General features: G+C 37.6%; 1 protein-coding gene across 1 annotated transcript; it reads right to left on the bottom strand.

The window, feature by feature from the left end:
- Nucleotides 1-8,547: 8,547 nt before the first annotated feature.
- On the bottom strand, nucleotides 8,548-9,714 carry LOC122010579 (E3 ubiquitin-protein ligase AIRP2-like). The gene is made up of 4 exons (XM_042567099.1): nucleotides 9,650-9,714; nucleotides 8,866-9,016; nucleotides 8,688-8,754; nucleotides 8,548-8,588 (listed from the first exon to the last, which is right to left on the bottom strand). Exons 1-4 carry the CDS (start codon nucleotides 9,712-9,714, stop codon nucleotides 8,548-8,550), a joined length of 324 nt encoding a protein of 107 aa, XP_042423033.1.
- Between the last annotated feature and the right edge of the window lie 4,870 nt (nucleotides 9,715-14,584).

Raw genomic sequence — 14,584 nt, 5'->3', positions numbered from 1 at the left:
ATCCACCAATGTAGCCAATATAAATATTTTTCTTACAATATAAAAAACTAATAGATATTGTAGAGATACACATCAAGTCAATATCCACAGATTACATTCAATAAAAATACATGCATCCTCCAAAGCTTTCAAAAATCGAATATATTTCCTATTCAAATGTAATCTAATATGTATTCAGCCTATTCGAACCATACTTTATTAATTTCTACGGTATAGTACTTGAGATTTGTAAATTGTAAAAATAAATAAATAATATATTAGTAAAACAAGTACTAATTACTTTGTAAAGAGATATTTTGAATGTACCAACTGACTTTAGTGCTTCATAACATCCTTCCATATTCATAAATGATAATTCCACAAATTCAAAAGGTAATAGTTGACTGAATTATGACATGAAAATCAAGGAAATTTTCAAGACTAAAACAAACAAAAATAGGGAAATTAAATACTCAAGTCACTAACACCATTGCTAGCTCCATTACTGGTGAAAGATAAATTTATCAAACTCAATTTGAAATTGATCATATAAGAAACAAACATACTAATTAGTATTAATTAATTAGTACAAAGACATGGTATAATTAAGTGATAATGTTCACATGATAAACACCGTTCACGTGATAAACACCAAACCAATTTTATCCTTGCAGGCTTATTACTAGCATACCTAAACACACATGAAAAATAATGTGACTACTATTTTGCTTTAATTTGTTTACATTTGATACTCTCTTTGACTCCACGTTCCTGGTCTTGAAATATATTCATCACATTTGTTAATACTAATGAATACCCAAGTATTATACACATACATATATGCATTATAATAAATCTCACACACACCATCCAATGCACAATTTTAACAGGTACTGAATTAATAGCCATAGCAGCTAAGTTCCTTTCAAGATTATGGACACCAATTTCTCTATTATATCTTTGAATAATTAGTTTCACAATGCCCTGCACATAAATATCAGAAATATGTAAAATTTTGTCACTGTTAGTGTAATATTCCCTAGGTCAAGGTTGACTTAATTGATTGAGCTTGAATTGGTTTAAGCTCGAGTCTTAATGTTTAGATTTTGATGTTTGACAATACATGTAAACAATACATGGAGATTGCAGGTGCAATTGTCCATGTGAAGAGATTGTGAAGGAGAGTCAAGTAGGTCAAGGTTGACTGGATACTTGACTGGAAATCCTGATGAGTGAAGCCAGGTGAAAGACCAAGTGAGTGAAGCTAAGCAGTATGGGAAGTCCTGGTGAGTGAAGCCAAGCAGATGGGAAATCCTGATGAGTGAAATCAGGTGAAAGACCTAGTGAGTGAAGCTAGGCAGTATGGAAAGTCCTGGTGAGTGAAGCCAGGCAGATGAGAAGTCCTGGTGAGTGAAGCGAGGCAGATGAGAAGTCCTAGTGAGTGAAGCTAGGCAGAAGGAAAGTTCCGGTGAGTGAAGCCGGACAGTTGGAAATCCTGGTGAGTAAAGCCAGGTGAAAGTCCTAGTGAGTGAAGCTAGGCAAAAGGGAAGTCCTGGTGAGTGAAGCCAGGCACAGGAAATCCAGATGGATCAAGGTTGATCGGACATCTGGTATTGCGAAGTCCAAGTAGGTCAAAGGGATTGACCGGATACTTGGCACGAGGAAACCCAGATGGGTCAAGGTTGACCAGACATCTGGTGAAAGTCCAAGTGGGTCAAAGGGATTAACCGGACACTTGGTGAGAGAGTCCTAACAGGTCAAGGGTGACCGGATGCTAGGCATGATGTACCAACAGGTCATGGTTGACCGGATGCTGGTTTAGGGGACTTTGGACTTGGTTTTGGGCAAAAATCTTGAGATGGGTCGATCAGCCGATCGATTGGCTCATGCCCAATCGATCGGCTGATCGATTGGGTGAGTCACCGCGACAAGCTCCCTCCAAATCGATCAGTGGATCGATTGGGAGAAGTCCGCGATTGCATAGAATGACTCTGGATCGATCGGCCGATCGATCAAGAGCCCCCAATCGATCGGCCGATCGATTGGGGGTCGCGATTTTATGCGATAAGCCCTGGATCGATCAACCAATCGATCCAAACTATTCCCGAGAGCACAGAGGCGCTCTGGATCGATCGACCGATCGATCCAAAGCCTCCCCAATCGATTGGGAGCAATCCAATCGATTGGGATTCGACCGTTGGCGCAGATAAAGCCGTTGGCGAGCGTTTCTTCGGTAGAGAGCTCTTCCATTCTTCTCCACGGGCGATCACAGCACATCTCCACAACATTCTTCCACTCTCATCGCCAGTTCTTGAAGGATCTTGGAGAGACATCCAAGTCAAGAGGCGTGACTATAACAAGAAGAAGAAGCGAGGGTTAGGGTTTTCATTGCATATCTTGTAAGATATTTCTTGTATTTGTCTTCCCTTGCTTTCTTATTGTATTGAGAGTATTGTAGGGCTTCTCCGCCTTTGGTAGTTACCGAAAATGAGTGTTTATATAGTGGAGGGTGTGTGAGTGTGTGGATCCTTGGATTAGTCACCTCTTCTTGAGGTGGATACCAAGTAAATCCTAGAGTTAGCGTTGTGTGGTTGTTTCTTTGTATTTTTCACTGCATATCTTTGAAGAAACAAGCAACGACGAGCATGAAATCACGCAGAGCTATTCACCCCCCCCCCCCTCTAGCTCCATTTTTGGTCCCAACAAGTGGTATCAGAGCAAGGCCGCTCTTCACCGGAATCATCGCCGGAAAGGCCAACAAGCTAGAGGGTGAAGAAGTTGGAGCAAATTTATCAAAGTCAAAGACTTCATCAAAAGGCTCAACTTCAAGATGGAATTCCAAGATGGGCTTGGATTCGATACAAGGGTGCCTCAACCGTTCACAATGACAAGCTTTGATTCTTGGAAATCAAGAATCGAGAATTTTCTTATGATGGAGATAGAGTAATGGTTTGCTCTCATAGAAGGCTTCAAGGCTCCAAGAAATTCAAACGGCAAAATCCTCAAAAAGAGCAAATAGAACCAAGAACAAATTCAAAGGTGCGAGGCGAATGACAAGGTAACCAAATTATTGGTTAATTTATTGTCAAACACCATCCTTTGCAAAATTGGAGAATTTGAAGATGCAAAGGAATTGTGAAGCAAGTTGGCCAAACTTCATGAAGTCCCCTCCACTGTACAAAACAATGAAGAATCCAAAGAGGGCGACTCATTGGAGCAAGACCAAGAGCAAGAGGACTCCGAAGTTGAGAGATGTTCAACTTCCAAAGAAGAAGAAGTCCAAGAAGCTTCATCTTCAAAGGAATACAATGAAAAGGGCAAGGAGGGAGCATACTCTTTGTTCCATATACAAGATGAAGATGAAGAAGCCTCCATCTCTAGGATTGAGGGGGAGCGACTTTTGGTGACGTCGGATCAAGAAGAAGGAGAAGCTTCTACATCCGAGTCAAAAGGAGAAGAAGATGATGTATCCTCCAAAAATCAAGAGACATCAAATGGAGGATCAAGTGTCATCTCTACACGTGAATTTATAAATATGTCAATTAAAAATAAAAATCACATTATATGTTTTGAGTATAGGGAACATGGGCACTACAAAAGCAAGTGCCCTAAATTGGCCAAGAAGAAGGGCTAAGTGGCACCTAAGGACAAGGAAAAGCCCAAGAAGATCGCTCCCGGAACAAAGAAGAGCAAGGAGCACATAGTGTGTTTTTCTTGCAATCAAAAAGGACATTATCGGAGCCAATGTCCTAAGGGGAAGAAAGCGGTCAAGCCTAAGGGAGGAAGCATGGATCAAGGGGGAGCCTCCAAGGTAAAACGAAAGGTATCATTTATTGAGTTTACCCCGTTAAGTAATGGTAAAAAGCACGCTAGTTCTAATTTATATCATTTTAATACTATTTACCATAAAAATAGGAAGTATGATAGTATTAAGGAAAAACATGTAGCTTTTCATGCCAAAACCACTCAACCTAAGGCTAGGAAGGTAAATAACCAACTAGGAAATAACCCTAAGGATTTTAGGTATTTACCTAAGAAAAAGAAAATTCAAAGTGAAAATGAAAAATCCAAAGTTGAGGAGTTATGGAAGGAAAATCAAGTCTTGAGATCAAGACTTAATAAAATGGAAAGGATCCTTAAGAAAATCACAAATGAAACACAAGGGTCCAAAAATCATAACTTAGGTCTAGGAGTACAAAAGTCATCCAATGGTCGTAAGGGGTTGGGATACAAACCTAAAACCAAGAAGGATGTAATTTCTTACCATAGGGTTCCATATAGCTATGGAACAAACCATAGGTCTAAGGATCAAGTCAAGAATACAAGAGAAGTTACCCCTAGAAGTATTTTTGAAATCACAAATGTGACTAAGACTTCTAAGAAGTCTAAGAAAGTCACTAAGAAGGTCACAAGGGAAGAAACTCCTAGAGTTGACCTAGAAAAGATGACCAAGGCTTCTAAGAAGCCTAACAAGGTCACTAGTAAGGTATCTAGGGAAGTTATCCCTAATGAGTACCTAGAGCATCCAAGGAGTGCCAATAGATTTTGAGTTCCTAAAAGCATTTTCTCTACCCCTTAGATGGGTTAGAGAGTGTCAACTCAAATTAGGAGGGTAGTTAACCCAACTTTGATGAAGTTGACACTCGGAGAGCATTGTCAAGGTTATTATCAACCTTTGAAAATGAAGTGGAGTTTCATTTACTCTTGAAATGAGTAAAGTATGCCATAATGTGAGAAATTTGATTTTAAAATTAAATTGGCACATTTGGGAAAATCATAAGAACTACCAAGTTGGGTTTGTGGTATGTTCTTAGGAAGTTAAAGACAAATCTAAGCCTTATCTTGTTTGGTTACTCTTGGAAGAGTAATTTGTGTCAAAAATTTGAGGAATATATTTAATTTAAATTGACACAAAAATTTATAAAAGCAAACAAAATGTCAAATTTGGGTGTTGGCATTTTCTTGGGAAGACATGGGCAATTTAGGCTTTAAAATTTTAAGTTAGCTAAGGTTAAGGATACTTAGATAGATAATCTAGGTATTTTATTTATGCTAATTTACCATGCTTTGTTTGCTCATTATATGTCATGACATCATATTTTGCATTCATGACTTATTATGAAAAATACAAAAATATCATGTCATGTCATACATACATCATATAGTTATAGGAAATTTTCTTTTGAAAATTATTTCATTTTGATGTATGCCATAACATATCATGCATTATGTTTAATTCCTTACAATTAAGGACTAAATGACATTTACTAACAAGTAACATCCTTAGTGGATGTTTATATTTCAAAATACCTAGATAGATATGCATGATCCCTAGTTTAGGTCAAAACTGAACTTTGCATCTCACAAAAGGATTATAAGGTGACTTGCATATGTTTTCGTACACATTAAATACAAGTGAGAAGTTAGGATGATGAACAAAACTCAAGATGTTGATTTAGTGCATTCTTTTGAGTTTTAAATTCATCAAAACACATAGTTATGTGCTTTCCAATCATTAAGAAAGCTAGTGTACAAGTCATGTGCATTGAGCCCAAAGAACATGGTTGGATATTGATTTTGAAAATGATTTTAAAATGCTTTTGGAAAACCTTGATGAAGACTATCTTTTGATAGTAATCATCATTGAAGAGTTAAGCACAAACTTGAAAAAAAAACACTAAAATTTTTATAAGTTTTCAAGTTTTTGTCAATCTTTGAAAATATGAAGTATTTTCATAGAAAGCTATTTTTCCTTGATAGTATATGCCCTAAGGAATGTCTACATGAATTTTCATGATTTTTCGATTTTTGTAGAATTTTAGGGGAGTTTCTGAAATTCACTAAAATCAATTTTCAGTTTTTCAGAGCTCCAATCAATCATCCGATCGATTGGAGTACCTCGATCGATTGGAGTATCTCGATCGATCGAGCGATCGATTGAGGGGAGTTTTCCCGTGAACAGAAGCTCGCTGGATCGATCAGCCGATCGATCCACCACCCTTGAATCGATCAGTGGATCGATTCAAGCAGGTTCAATCAATTGGGACCCAACTCCAATCGATTGGGGATGCTGATTTTGGCTGGGAAAGCCTATGTTCAGCATTCTAAACCATTTTTAGTCTATAAAACCATTCCTAACCCCTCAAAACACATTTGTATACATTTAGGGGGAGTTTTCATAATAAAAACAAGAGTGGATTGGTTAAGGGAGACCAAATAGAGGTTTAGGTTGAGGTTTGGTTTCATTATTAAATTTTTGAACCTCAAAACTTCTAAATTTGGGTTTCCTATATGTTTAGGGACTCTAAGTCATTGTTGGTGCAATGACAGAAGTTACGACCATGTCTTTAGGGAGAGCTACTCTTTAAGGACATGAAAATCTATTTTTCATACATCTTGGAAGGTGGTTAACCTTCTTTAGTGAATATGCTCAAGGTTGAGCATTTGAATATAATGGAGAGTGGATATCTTCATTATTCATGTGGTGTATGCTCACGGATGAGCATTTGTTGACAATGAAGGGTATGGGACCTTCATTTGAATCGTGTATGAATATACCAAGTGGTATATACTCAAGTATGAGCGTCCAGAATAATGAAGGGTATGGGACCTTCGTTATTATGTTGTGAACAACGAGTGAAGTTGTGAACAACGTTGGGTAACTCTTCAGGGGGAGAGTTTTTGATGAGTGTCAATAGGGGGAGAATGTAGGGTTAAGTTAGACCTTGATTACCTAAGAGGGAGGTTGCCCTCTAGAAAAAGAGGAGAATGAAGGAAATCCTCATTCATATTGGCATGAAGGGAGTTGAGACTATGAGATTAGCCTAACTTAAAGGAGGTATTGTCAAACATTAAAAAGGGGAAGATTGTTGGTGCAATATTCCCTAGGTCAAGGTTGACTTGATTGACTGAGCTTGAATTGGTTCAAGCTCGAGTCTTGATGTTTGGATTTCGATGTTTGACAATACATGTAAATAATACATGGAGATTGCAGGTGCAATTGCCATGTGAGAAGATTGTGAAAGAGAGTCAAGTAGGTCAAGGTTGATTGGATACTTGACTAGAAATCCTGGTGAGTGAAGCCAGGTGAAAGACCTAGTGAGTGAAGCTAGGCAGTATGGGAAGTCCTGGTGAGTGAAGCCAGACAGATGGAAAATCCTGATGAGTGAAGCCAGGTGAAAGACCTAGTGAGTGAAGTTAGGCAGTATGAGAAATCCTGGTGAGTGAAGCCAGGCAGATGGAAAGTCCTGGTGAGTGAAGTCAGGCAGATGAGAAGTTCTAGTGAGTGAAGCTAGGCAGAAGGAAAGTTTCAGTGAGTGAAGCCGGGTAGTTGGAAATCCTGGTGAGTGAAGCCAGGTGAAAGACCTAATGAGTGAAGCTAGGCAAAAGGGAAGTCCTGGTGAGTGAAGCCAGGCACAGGAAATCCAGATGGATCAAGGTTGATTGGACATCTGGTATTGCGAAGTCCAAGTAGGTCAAAGGGATTGACCGGATACTTGGCACGAGGAAACCCAGATGGGTCAAAGTTGACCAGACATCTGGTGGAAGTCCAAGTGGGTCAAAGGGATTGACCGGACACTTGGTGAGGGAGTCCTAGCAGGTCAAGGGTGACCGGATGCTAAGCATGATGTACCAACAGGTCATGGTTGACCGGATGTTGGTTTAGGGGACTTTAGACATGGTTTTGAGCAAAAATCTTGAGCTGGATCGAACAACCGATCGATTGGCTCATGCCCAATCAATCAGCTGATCGATTGGGTGAGTCACCGCGACAAGCTCCCTCCAAATCAATCGGTGGATCGATTGGGAGAAGTCCGCTATTGCACAGAATGACTCTGGATCGATCGGTCGATCGATCTAGAGCCCCCAATCGATCGGCCGATCGATTGGGGGTCGCGATTTTGTGCGATAAGCCCTGGATTGATCGACCAATCGATCCAGGCTATTCCCAAGAGCACAGAGGCACTCTGGATCAATCGACCGATCGATCCAAAGCCTCCCCAATCGATTGGGATTCGATCGTTGGTGCAGATAAAGCCGTTGGCGAGCGTTTCTTCGGTAGAGAGCTCTTCCATTCTTCTCCATGGGCGATCACAACACATCTCCACAGCGTTCTTCCACTCTCACCGCCAGGTCTTGAAGGATCTTGGAGAGACATCCAAGTCAAGAGGCGTGACTACAACAAGAAGAAGAAGCTAGGGTTAGGGTTTTCATTGCATATCTTGTAAGATATTTCTTGTATTTATCTTCCCTTACTTTCTTGTTGTATTGAGAGTATTGTAGGCTTCTCCGCCTTCGGTAGTTACCGAAAAGGAGTGTTTATATAGTGAAGGGTGTGTGAGTGTGTGGATCCTTGGATTAGTCACCTCTTCTTGAGGTGGATACCAAGTAAATCCTAGAGTTAGCGTTGTGTGGTTGTTTCTTTGTATTTTCCGCTGCATATCTTTGAAGAAGCAAGCAACGACGAGCACGAGATCGCGGGAGCTATTCACCCCCCCCACCATCTAGCTCCATTTTCGGTCCCAACAGTCACCAAGTCTTATATGCCAGTGATAAGAAAAACCTTGTTCAACCATTTTGTAGTTGAAGCAAAGAAGGGAATATCACAGCTACAAATAAATATCATTTTTTTTTAAAAAAAAACTAAGAATTCATGTAGAATAGAACAATATCACTCAAACTTCTGCAAGATACAGAAAGGCACTCACCATAAAACTCTCTAATAGTAGTTTTTTTTTCACAGGTTGACATGGTTGTGGAGCCATCAGCATGAACCTGTATAATGTGAGTCCTTATATGAACAATATAGGTAAAATAGTGTGGCAACTAATTTGGAAGATGAAATTGTTTTGAAATTTTGTGAAATAATGCAGCTGAATTAGAGACCTTATATATCATAATTCCTAAGAGTCCAAGCACCCCGGCCAAATTGCAATCTGTCCAAGTCACTAGTAAAAGAAATAAGTGTGCGGCTAGACTATAGGACATACACATTTGAAGGCATACACCATCATACTGTATGGGAAAGCCTGAAGCCCTGCAAATCGAAAGAAACATTAGAAGACATATGCAGTGTGAATAAGTAATACAGTTTATTTTCCTTTGTAGGTATTTTATGTCCCCACGTAAGAAAAAATTGGCAAATATAAAAGGATTAAGCATTATAATAGAGATAGAGCAACATAAAGGAAACTGAACATTAATCGACATGGAGAGAGAATAAGATTTATGAGCTATTGATAATATTTATGAGAAATTCAAGTTTTCTATCCATAGATAATATTGAAAACAAAATTTTTATTTTGACAAATGTCTACTCCTAGAGAGTCCCAAAAGCAATCCCACCATTCTAATATACAAGAACAACTTCAGCTCAGTTTTCCTTGTTTTAACATTATGAACTTAGAATACAGAGAAAAAAGTATTTTTTTTTTTTCGATATTCACATTAAGAAATCATCAGAAAGAAGATCCATCTACAATCCTCACTCTTTTAGTTTGGTATAATCACTTAAAAAACACGCTAAAATCAAGAAATTTCACTTACAAACTTTAGGGAAAACATCAGAAACGGATAGAAGTCTCAAAATACTACTTTGATACATAAAAGATCAGACGCACCAGTTAACATGGAGAAAAACTAGATTTGGGGGAAAACAACAACAATATACAAAGTGCTTGCATGTTGGATCTCGGCTTCAAGAACTTTCAGCGAGTCCTTAAACAATATCCGCATAGTACCTCCAGACAGCATCTCCTCCCTCCCTAATCATCAAAAGGAAAACAAAATCTTGGGGTGGAAACCATCCTTTCCGAGTCCGAAGCCACACGCACCTCTTCCTTATACTAACTACTATTCTTCTATCCGAAAACCCTAATCGAAGATTGAAGACCCACCTGCATCTAATGCTCCTCTCTCGCTCTCTTTTGATCATGACCAACCTCGCCGCCAGCATGAGGCGATGCCTGAGGTTGCATCTAGCCTCGCCGACATGGCTGGCGGCCGTCGCACCTCGTCACGTCATAGATCAGACCGGTGACAGGAGGGAAAATGAGAGGGGAGAGAGAGTAGGTTATGCCTTAACAGAACTTCGCGGGCCGAAGGCGGTTGGAGCGGATCAGCTAATCATCATCGTCACCAAAGAGGGAGGGGGAGCACTCGTCGTTGCCAAAGAGAGAGGGGGAGCACTCATCGTCGCCAAAGAAATAGGAGGATGGGAGTTAAGGTGTGGGAAACTTGGGGGGAAAGTTAAATGACTTTTGTTAATTAACATCAATTTTAATAGCCTTTTTTGCTATATGATTTCTTAGATAGACAAGGAATATACATTAGATTTTAAAAAGAATTTTTAAAATCGGTGTCTATTATAAAAAAAAAGGTATTCATAGACACCGACTAAAAAAATCGGTGTCTATGAGCGCAAATATGCACTCATAGACATCATTTTTTGAAAAACCCGATTTAAAATACTCAAAGACATCGAAAATTATTTAAAATTGTTGTTGTTCCACCGATGTCTATGAGCATTCTTGTAGTGTACGTTGCCAATCAGCATCGAGATTTCAAATTCGTTGCAATATTTGTAAACTCTGTGACGAAAACAGTGTTCGTCGCAGAAGCTTGAGACATGATGCAACAAATGCTGCAATGAAACCCTAAATTTGTCATAAATTGGCACAAATCAATAGATTCATCAATTCATCACAAATTGTGGATGAATCTTTAGATTTGTCATAGATTGGTATAAAAATTAAAAGTAAAAAAATAAATGTGTCCAAAATTTGAAATATGAACATAGAGATCTTGGAATTACAAGTTGTTTTAACTCATTCGTGTTAAAAAAAATTATGGATCTCAATATATTGAGAGGAATTGATATTTGAGGCAATTTATATTATCATAAGGTTGATATGAACATATAGGAACTTATTTAATGTCATTCTGAGATCTCAATGTCTATCTTCTATATTTAAGATGCATTTATTTGTATTTTTAAAAAATTAAAATTTTGCAACAAATCTTGAAATTTGTTGCTAATTTGGTTCCTATGTGTTCGGAACTATAGGAATTTGGTTCTGACTAGAGGAACTAGACGAATACACAGAAACTAGTTTCATCTCATTCCAAGCTCTTTAGATCCATTAACAGTTCCAGACACTTTTATTTAATATTTATTTTCTTATTAGTTTAGGACAAATTTGGCGATGAAAATATTTTTGTTGCCAAATTTACCCTAAAATTTCCCTACTCGATCCCCCCTAACCCAAAGTTTCTCTTCTCATCTCGACAGCGGCGACAGCAACGACGATGGTGGTGTGATTCCTCTTCTTTGGCCACAATCTCTGGTAAGTAAACTACCTATCTTCTCTCCTCTCCAGTGGGTGCGACGGACCGTGGGTGGTCGTGCCTTGTCACCGCAACTAGCCTTGCATGGCTGATCGAGGGGTCGAGGCCAACCTTAGCTAGCCTTGGGGGGTCGCTGTCATCATCATCCCTCCTTGGCTAGCCGTGCCCATCCGCGCTTGGCCTTGGCTCTCCACGGGTGTATGAGGTTGTCCCCGACTATCCTTTGCTAGTCCCTATATCTACAAGCTGGTCTCAAGATGTGGTATGTTGATGGTCGTAAGACTATATTTGGACCCTTATATTTAATTGTAAACTTTGTATTATTGTTTGTACATGGTTGCATTTGAAGTGTCTTGGAGAGACGCTCAGCTTTGTTCACCTTTGTTAGATATATATATCTAGATATGTTATTTTAATAATAATAGCATTAGTGTAGGAATGATATGTTAGGACCAAAAAAATTAAGATATCTCCATAATGACATGATATTGTCTACTTTGGACCTAAATTCTCATGGTTTTATTTTTGGGGTCTACTCAAAAGTGTCTCATACCAATAAAGATATCTTTCTTTATAGATCTATGATATTTTCCATGTATTTTCAATGTGAAACTGTGTTTACAACCTTACAATCCCAAAAAATCCCCCCTCAAATGAATGACCACATGGTCCCCCTCAAGCAGAAAGTCTATCCATTTGGCATCCAATTCTCGACCCACCAGGTCTTCATGTCCCTTAGTCCAGCTGACTTACTAGGATTTCCTTGCCTAGCCACAACTAGGACTTTCTGCCTGGTGTCTAGTCCTCTTGATCTGGACATGGGAGCCCTCACTTCCTTTATTCGAGGTTAATATTTTACTCACATGGCTCGATTAGAGCATAACTCTTGTGCACAATTGGCGGTTAAACATTCTGGTAGTCCGAACTCTGATACCAATTGTCAGGACCAAAAGAATTAAGATATTTCCGTAATAGTATGATATTGTCCACTTTGAGTTTAAGTCCTTGTAGTTTTATTTTTAGTTCTACCCAAAATGTCTCATACCAATAGACATATCTTTTTCTTATAAATCTATGATTTTTTCCATTTATTTTTATATTGGGACTATATTTCAACCTTGCAACCCCAACATGATATATTTTAATAATGATAGCATTAGTGTAGCAATGATAGAGGGAGGACGTCGCTCGCCCTTGCCTGCCGCGGGCGGACGCCGCTGGCCCATATCGACCGTTGAGGCCTCCTTCTGTCCTTGTTTACGTTTGTTAGGTAATACTACCCGCCATCATTTTAATAATCATACCAAATTTCCTATCGTATTATCTCATTTTTTTGTTATATTTTATTTTCATTTGTATGTGAACTAAGTATATATTGACCATTAGTATGTTGTATAGGAGTTTTTATTAATATAATTTATTAGAAACTAACAAAATATAGAATGAAAAAAGTTGGATGTATAAAAAGAATTTACTTAGCCGTCGGAGTATAACTGATGAGTTAATGACTAAGTTGACCCAATTTTTAAATTTTATATCTAGTAATGTTGAATATATGGATGGAAATAAGATAAGGTATTCATGCAGAAAGTGTTACAATGGTAAATTTTTATATTGTGAAAAAGTTGAAAAACATCTTTGAAGATTTAGTTTCACATCAAATTATTATAATTGAACATGTCATGGTAAATCGTTCATATCTTATGAGAATTATGGATAAAATAGATTAGTGAGATCAGAGTTATTATAATCAATTAAATCCATATCAGAGGATGAAAATTGATGTAGTGGGTCAGAATTTCATTCCCGAACCATATGGTATAAGTTATAGTTGCCCTCCAATAGTTGAATAAATATTTACTACTTATATATCACCCTTGGAGGAGGTAGAAGTACCATGTGTTAATAAAACATATCATCAATTTCAAAAAGTGTTAAGTGCTACAGATGAACCATTATGGGAAGGTTGTGACATTCATAATAAATTATCTCTCACTATAAGACTTTTGAATGTTAAGGCAGAGCATAATGTGTCATAAAATTATTTTAATGATTTTATTTAAAATATTAAAGAGGCATTATCAAGTGATCACATACTACCCAATGATTTTTCAGTATAAAAAAATTTGTGAAAGAATTAGGTCTTCCAGGTGGAAATAATTGATATTTACAGAGATAGTTGTATTCTATATTGGGGAGATGATGCAAATGTAGATGTTTGTAAATTCTAAAATCAATCTAGGTACAAGAGTACTAGAAGAAGGCAACCACGACATAAATCATACATTTAATTATTTTATTTACTTTTAACTCTTATGTTACAAAGACTTTATGCATTAAAAGCAACTGTTGAACATATAGCTTGACATGTAAACCATCGAACAGAAGATGGTCTAATGTGTCATCCATCAGATGAAGAGGCGTGGAAAAATTTGATAGAACATATTCAAAATTTGCAAAGGAGACTCGAAATATTAAACTAGGTCTCTGTACTAATAGATTTGCTCTATTTGGTAAATCAGGAAGAAATCATTGATGTTGGTCAGTTATTTTAACTCCATATAATCTTCCACCTACGATGTGCATGAAAATATCTTATATATTTTTAATATTGGTTATGTCTGACCCATAAAATTTGAAGAAGTTAATAGATATTTATATGCAATCACTGATTACAGAACTAAAATAATTATAGGATGAATATTTTCCTACATACCATGTTTATAGTAATCAGATGTTTGTAATGAAGGATGTTATTCTTTGGACCATAAATGATTTTTCAGCTTATGGTATGTTATCAAATTGGAGTACTGCTGGAATTTTAGGATGCCCGATATATATGGAGAGATCAAAGTCCATCAGATTAAAACATGAGAAGAAGCCAAGTTATTTTGATTGTCATTGATAATTTTTACCACTAAATCATAATTTTAGAAAAAATAAAGATCAATTTACTAAGAATAAACTATAAAGAACACCTCTGTCATTGAGATTAACAAGTAAATAGATTTGGTTTAGAGTGTTTAGTTTTTTATCTGTTATTAAAGATTCATATGGTTCAACATATGAATTGAAAGTACACATAAATGGATGAAACAGAGTATATTTTGGAATTTGCCATATTGGAGATGAAACATCTGGCTTCAACGTCCCAATTGTCAAACATATTTTGTATAAGGTTTCGGATATTTGCAATTTCAGGCATGACTACTGCCCAAACAAATGAGCTTCCATTAATCAACTCCATCTGCCGGTCATT

This window comes from Zingiber officinale, chromosome 8A, assembly GCF_018446385.1.
Source record: "Zingiber officinale cultivar Zhangliang chromosome 8A, Zo_v1.1, whole genome shotgun sequence".
Taxonomy (NCBI): Eukaryota; Viridiplantae; Streptophyta; class Magnoliopsida; order Zingiberales; family Zingiberaceae; genus Zingiber; species Zingiber officinale.
This window is presented reverse-complemented; position numbering and strand designations above follow the sequence as displayed.

What these genes read in the sequence shown, in the direction of transcription:
- LOC122010579 (XM_042567099.1), bottom strand. Translation starts at nt 9,714, where the DNA reads ATGCGGATATTGTTTAAGGACTCGCTGAAAGTTCTTGAAGCCGAGATC. An exon ending in TAGGAATTATGATATATAAG is followed by an intron (nt 8,755 to 8,865) that starts GTCTCTAATTCA and finishes CACATTATACAG; the next exon opens with GTTCATGCTGATGGCTCCAC. An exon ending in TACTATTAGAGAGTTTTATG is followed by an intron (nt 8,589 to 8,687) that starts GTGAGTGCCTTT and finishes ATTTATTTGTAG; the next exon opens with CTGTGATATTCCCTTCTTTG.